The sequence below is a fragment of the Eretmochelys imbricata genome, chromosome 8 (genome assembly GCF_965152235.1).
Source record: "Eretmochelys imbricata isolate rEreImb1 chromosome 8, rEreImb1.hap1, whole genome shotgun sequence".
Classification (NCBI taxonomy): domain Eukaryota; kingdom Metazoa; phylum Chordata; order Testudines; family Cheloniidae; genus Eretmochelys; species Eretmochelys imbricata.
In genome coordinates, this window is record NC_135579.1 from 71,240,857 (window position 1) to 71,246,856 (window position 6,000).

At 44.9% G+C, this 6,000-nt stretch overlaps 1 protein-coding gene across 1 annotated transcript in view; it reads right to left on the reverse strand.

Moving 5' to 3' along the window:
• The window catches only part of PALMD (palmdelphin), a 39,281-nt gene extending 34,704 nt beyond the window's left edge, over positions 1 to 4,577 (reverse strand). Inside the window, exon 1 of the mRNA XM_077825211.1 lies at positions 4,533 to 4,577. Coding sequence (XP_077681337.1) covers positions 4,533 to 4,577 — 45 coding nt within the window. The remainder of the gene's footprint in view (positions 1 to 4,532) is intronic.
• Between the last annotated feature and the right edge of the window lie 1,423 nt (positions 4,578 to 6,000).

Sequence of the window (6,000 nt, forward strand, 5' to 3'; positions counted from 1 at the left end):
AGCAAACCAGCCAGCCTGTGCACCTTTGCTTTTACAAGGATTCCTGGGAGTGCTTGTTGTTCATCCAAGTAGACAATAGCCTTTTAAGGACACACCCTCATCTCTTCTGCAGGGAGGGAAATGTCACCCTAATGGGATGAGGCCAAGGAAACACCGTGATCTAGAACTGTTCCCAAGTACTTCCACTACTGCTTTTCATAGAATCATAGAATATCAGGGTTGGAAGGGACCTCAGGAGGTCATCTAGTCCAACCCCCTGCTCACAGCAGGACCAATCCCCAATTAAATCATCCCAGCCAGGGCTTTGTCAAGCCTGAACTTAAAACTTCTAAGGAAGGAGATTCTACCACCTCCCTAGGTAATGCATTCCAGTATTTCACCACCCTCCTAGTGAAAAAGTTTTTCCTAATATCCAACCTAAACCTCCCCCACTGCAACTTGAGACCATTACTCCTTGTCCTGTCCTCTTCTACCACTGAGAATAGTCTAGAACTATCCTCTCTGGAACCACCTCTCAGGTAGTTGAAAGCAGCTATCAAATCCCCCCTCATTCTTCTCTTCTGCAGACTAAACAAACCCAGTTCCCTCAGCCTCTCCTCATAAGTCATGTGTTCCAGACCCCTAATTATTTTTGTTGCCCTTCGCTGGACTCTCTCCAATTTATCCACATCCTTCTTGTAGTGTGGGGCCCAAAACTGGACACAGTACTCCAGATGAGGCCTCACCAATGTCGAATAGAGGGGAACGATCACGTCCCTCGATCTGCTCGCTATGCCCCTACTTATACATCCCAAAATGCCATTGGCCTTCTTGGCAACAAGGGCACACTGCTGACTCATAACCAGCTTCTCGTCCACTGTCACTCCTAGGTCCTTTTCCGCAGAACTGCTGCCTAGCCATTCGGTCCCTAGTCTGTAGCTGTGCATTGGGTTCTTCCGTCCTAAGTGCAGGACCCCGCACTTATCCTTATTGAACCTCATCAGATTTCTTTTGGCCCAATCCTCCAATTTGTCTAGGTCCCTCTGTATCCTATCCCTGCCCTCCTGCGTATCTACCACTCCTCCCAGTTTAGTATCCTCCGCAAATTTGCTGAGAGTGCAATCCACACCATCCTCCAGATCATTAATGAAGATATTGAACAAAACCGGCCGCAGGACTGACCCCTGGGGCACTCCACTTGACACCGGCTGACAACTAGACATGGAGCCATTGATCACTACCCGTTGAGCCCGACAATCTAGCCAACTTTCTACCCACCTTATAGTGCATTCATCCAGCCAATACTTCTTTAACTTTCTGACAAGAATACTGTGGGAGACCATGTCAAAAACTTTGCTAAAGTCAAGAAACAATACATCCACTGCTTTCCCTTCATCCACAGAACCAGTAATCTCATCATAGAAGGCGATTAGATTAATCAGGCATGACCTTCCCTTGGTGAATCCATGCTGACTGTTCCTGATCACTTTCCTCTCATGTAAGTGCTTCAGGATTGATTCCTTGAGGACCTGCTCCATGATTTTTCTGGGGACTGAAGTGAAGCTGACTGGCCTGTAGTTCCCAGGATCCTCCTTCTTCCCTTTTTTAAAGATTGGCACTACATTAGCCTTTTTCCAGTCATCCGGGACTTCCCCCGTTCGCCACGAGTTTTCAAAGATAATGGCCAATGGCTCTGCAATCACAGCCGCCAATTCCTTTAGCACTCTCGGATGCAACTCGTCCGGCCCCATGGATTTGTGCACGTCCAGCTTTTCTAAATAGTCCCTAACCACCTCTTTCTCCACAGAGGGCTGGCCATCTACTCCCCATGTTGTGATGCCCAGCGCAGCAGTCTGGGAGCTGTCCTTGTTAGTGAAGACAGAGGCAAAAAAAGCATTGAGTACATTAGCTTTTTCCACATCCTCTGTCACTAGGTTGCCTCCCTCATTCAGTAAGGGGCCCACACTTTCCTTGGCTTTCTTCTTGTTGCCAACATGCCTGAAGAAACCCTTCTTGTTACTCTTGACATCTCTTGCTAGCTGCAGCTCCAGGTGCAATTTGGCCTTCCTGATTTCATTCCTACATGCCCGAGCAATATTTTTATACTCTTCCCTGGTCATATGTCCAACCTTCCACTTCTTGTAAGCTTCTTTTTAATGTTTAAGATCCGCTAGGATTTCACCGTTAAGCCAAGCTGGTCGCCTGCCATATTTACTATTCTTTCGACACATCGGGATGGTTTGTCCCTGTAACCTCAACAGGGATTCCTTGAAATACAGCCAGCTCTCCTGGACTCCTTTCCCCTTCATGTTAGTCCCCCAGGGGATCCTACCCATCCGTTCCCTGAGGGAGTCGAAGTCTGCTTTCCTGAAGTCCAGGGTCCGTATCCTGCTGCTTACCTTTCTTCCCTGTGTCAGGATCCTGAACTCAACCAACTCATGGTCACTGCCTCCCAGATTCCCATCCACTTTTGCTTCCCCCACTAATTCTTTCCAGTTTGTGAGCAGCAGGTCAAGAAAAGCTCCCCCGCAGTTGGCTCCTCTAGCTCTTGCACCAGGAAATTGTCCCCTACACTTTCCAAAAACTTCCTGGATTGTCTATGCACTGCTGTATTGCTCTCCCAGCAGATATCAGGAAAATTAAAGTCACCCACCAGAACCAGGGTGTGCGATCTAGTAGCTTCTGCGAGTTGCTGGAAGAAAGCCTCATTTACCTCATCCCCCTGGTCCGGTGGTCTATAGCAGACTCCCACCACTACATCACTCTTGTTGCTCACACTTCTAAACTTAATCCAGAGACACTCAGGTTTTCCTGCAGTTTCGTACCGGAGCTCTGAGCAGTCATACTGCTCCCTTACATACAGTGCTACTCCCCCACTTTTCTGCCCTGCCTGTCCTTCCTGAACAGTTTATAATCATCCATGACAGTACTCCAGTCATGTGAGTTATCCCACCAAGTCTCTGTTATTCCAATCACGTCATAATTCCTTGACATCACCAGGACCTTTTCCCATGGAAGGGAGGACTTAGCCCTGGTTTTTGTCTCAGTTTGAGTTTGCTATGGCAAATATTACAGATTCTACAGTTAGGGGCAAGTATTTGCTTCAGGCAGCAAGTGCAATATATAAGAACCTGGCTAAAATCCCAAGCCTGACTCCCCATGCCTTATAATAGGCAGCAGAGGATATAGGAAGCGGTCACAAGTCTTTAAAAACTGCTTCTCAAGTGTTTGTGTGGAGAGAGAAAAGTGCAACCCCTTCCAGCTATTCCATCTGATAACCCTCTAAAAAACTTCTCAGCTTTGAGGCTGTGCACTGAAAACCAGGTTGCAGCTTGAGCCTGGTCTAGACCCCATTAAAATTAATGAAAACGCATCCAAAGATCTTAGGGGGGAATTGATCAGGCCTTAAATGAATATGCTGTTTGCTGTGCTTCCACCTAGTGTCTAGTAGATGGGTGGTGTTTTAAGATGCAACAAGTAAAAACAAACTCCAGTTCAACTCTTTATCAGTATTTCCATCGAGGATCCTTCATGTTTATCCATGATGTGCTTAGTGCTGGTCAGGTTTTTTAATGCCATTGGCTATTTATCCAAACTATATAATCTTTGTCAGCTAATTGCAAGATCATGTAATGCTAACCCACCACATGGAGAGAGCGAGAGTGTGTGTGTGTGTGTGGGGGGGGGGACCTTGAAAATAAAGGCACTGGCTTAAAGGTTGCCTGTAATTAATCAAACCTGAACTATCCTACTACAGATTTTCTTTTCTTTTTTCTCACCCAGAGCTGAAGTCTGCCCCAATTTAACCCTTCTCTAATCTAATTGATTTTGTTGGGGGTTAAATCAGGGTCCTGTAGATCTGAGTGACTTTTTTTTGTTACATTAACTTCCGCCATCTATGCTCCTTGTTTTAAAGAGATCAAAAAGTCCCCCCCCCCCCCAAAAAAAAAAAACCAACAAAAAAACGTTCAGACTTTCAAAGCAGAATTCTGTTTAGAGCAGGAATGAAGGTGTCTTCTACAGTCTTTGGCATACATTACATTCTTTATGAATATCCCTCAATCTGTTGTTCTACAGAAAGCTGATAGCTTAGAATTCAGTCAGCCCATGCTCTTCCTTCTGACTTTTATAACTTAAGCTTTAACATTTGCAGAAATTAGAAATCCTGCAGAGTTACTTTTTGCCTGTGAAATATGGTAATTATCAGTTGCAGAGCTTCTAGCTCAAGAAGACCTGCTTTTTGACCTGGCGTCCTTCAAACACACACACACTCTGATATGAAGATAGCATTACGTATGTATGATATGAGGTATAATAATGACTTCAGTGCACTGGCTTTAGTCTTCAAACCTATTAAACCATAATAAAATTTACTGTATCACAGCGTATAACCTACAAAGAAAAATAAAGGAAAAGTAACCATTTCAAGCAGAAATAGATGCCTTTTCTTGTTCCTTTATGGAACAAATGATTCTTCAGAAAACATACAGTACTGCATTAATACATTGCTTTTTCGAAGACTATCCTCATGAGTTATAACTGTAAGCACTTACTGTTATGGCCTGGAATCTTTCCTTCAGCAGTTCAGCTTCTTCCATTCTGGAAATTAAAAACAGACAAGCGGTGAAGGGAGAAGAAATGATACCACAGGCAAAGAGCCACCTGTGAGGGTTTCAAGAAAAGCGGGGTGGTTTGTGATCCAATTCCACAGCAGAGAGAAGGGAGAATGCCTGACTTATCCGACGAGTCTCTGAACAGATGAGCAGATCAGCCGAGGCAGACCACATGTAATGAGGGTGCGGTGGGGAGGCAGCCGTGGAGAGTGCTGGCATGAGCTGACAGACAAGTTTGAACAGTGGAGCACAAGCCCTTTTCCTTCAGAAGCTGCCAACTCTTTGTTTTAATGTGCACAGTTAGCTGGCCATAGTTTCTTTAACTATTTCATGTCCAAAGCACAATTTCCAGGAACATGGCACAAATGCACTCAGACACATGCCACTTTTCCTCATATGTAGTCTTTAATGAAAAAAGTTTAAAGCAATATGCTGCAGACTTGAGAGCACCAATAATTGTACATAGTAAAGGAGTCAGATTCTCAGAGGCTTCAACAACCTGGATAAGAACTACAGGGTCAGGCTCTCTACTTGAACATTACTAGTATGCCTTTTGCAATTCTACTGCTTGTGTTCTAACAGAGCTCTCATAGTGGGTGGCTATTCAGCTGACTGGAATGAGATGTGTATATCTGTCATGTGCTTTGGAACTTGGTATTATGCTGCTTAAGGGATGGTGTACATTTTCACCTTTCTGGTTACATGAGTGGGAGCAAGCCTTCTAAAATCACACAAGGAAACCTGCAGAATGGGTGGAACTGCCTCAAATAAAATCCACTCACTGAAAAAATCCCAGCACATGTGTAAAAGCTGAAGCTGGGTATACATCAGATGGAACTTGAGTCTGGAAGCGCTTCAGACCTCAGCAGTGTAACTGTAATCTCTGCAAATTCGGTGTATGCAGGGATCTGTCGGTGTCTCCACTCTTTTTACACTTAATGCACAGACACTAAATAGACTGTGATTCAAATCATGGGATTACTTCACATGTAATGAGTTAGTGCAAGGAAATGACTTTCACCTATGCTAAGGAGAGATGGATGAGACTATTTGCCTGTTGCTCTAACCTCTCATGCTGTGAATGGTAGGTGTGTATGTTTTTATGCCCCCCTGTGCCAGGGTTGATAGCCATAGGCAAAGCAAAGCACCAAACCTGCCTCAGTGCCATTGATCCTCTCTCTTTACAGATGTAAAAACGTCCAGCAAGTACCTTGGTATTTCACTATCTTTCCCTCCCTCCATGTTCCATTCTGAGTCAGCACCACCAGTACCTTGCTCCTGAACCACAGGCAAGATCCAAGCCACTTCCAATCCTACCCCCTTTGTCTCAGGCTGCTGAGTTAACACTTTTTATTCCCCTGGCTGGGTCCAAAAGCTGCCCACGTACATAACTAGCAGTACATCACCA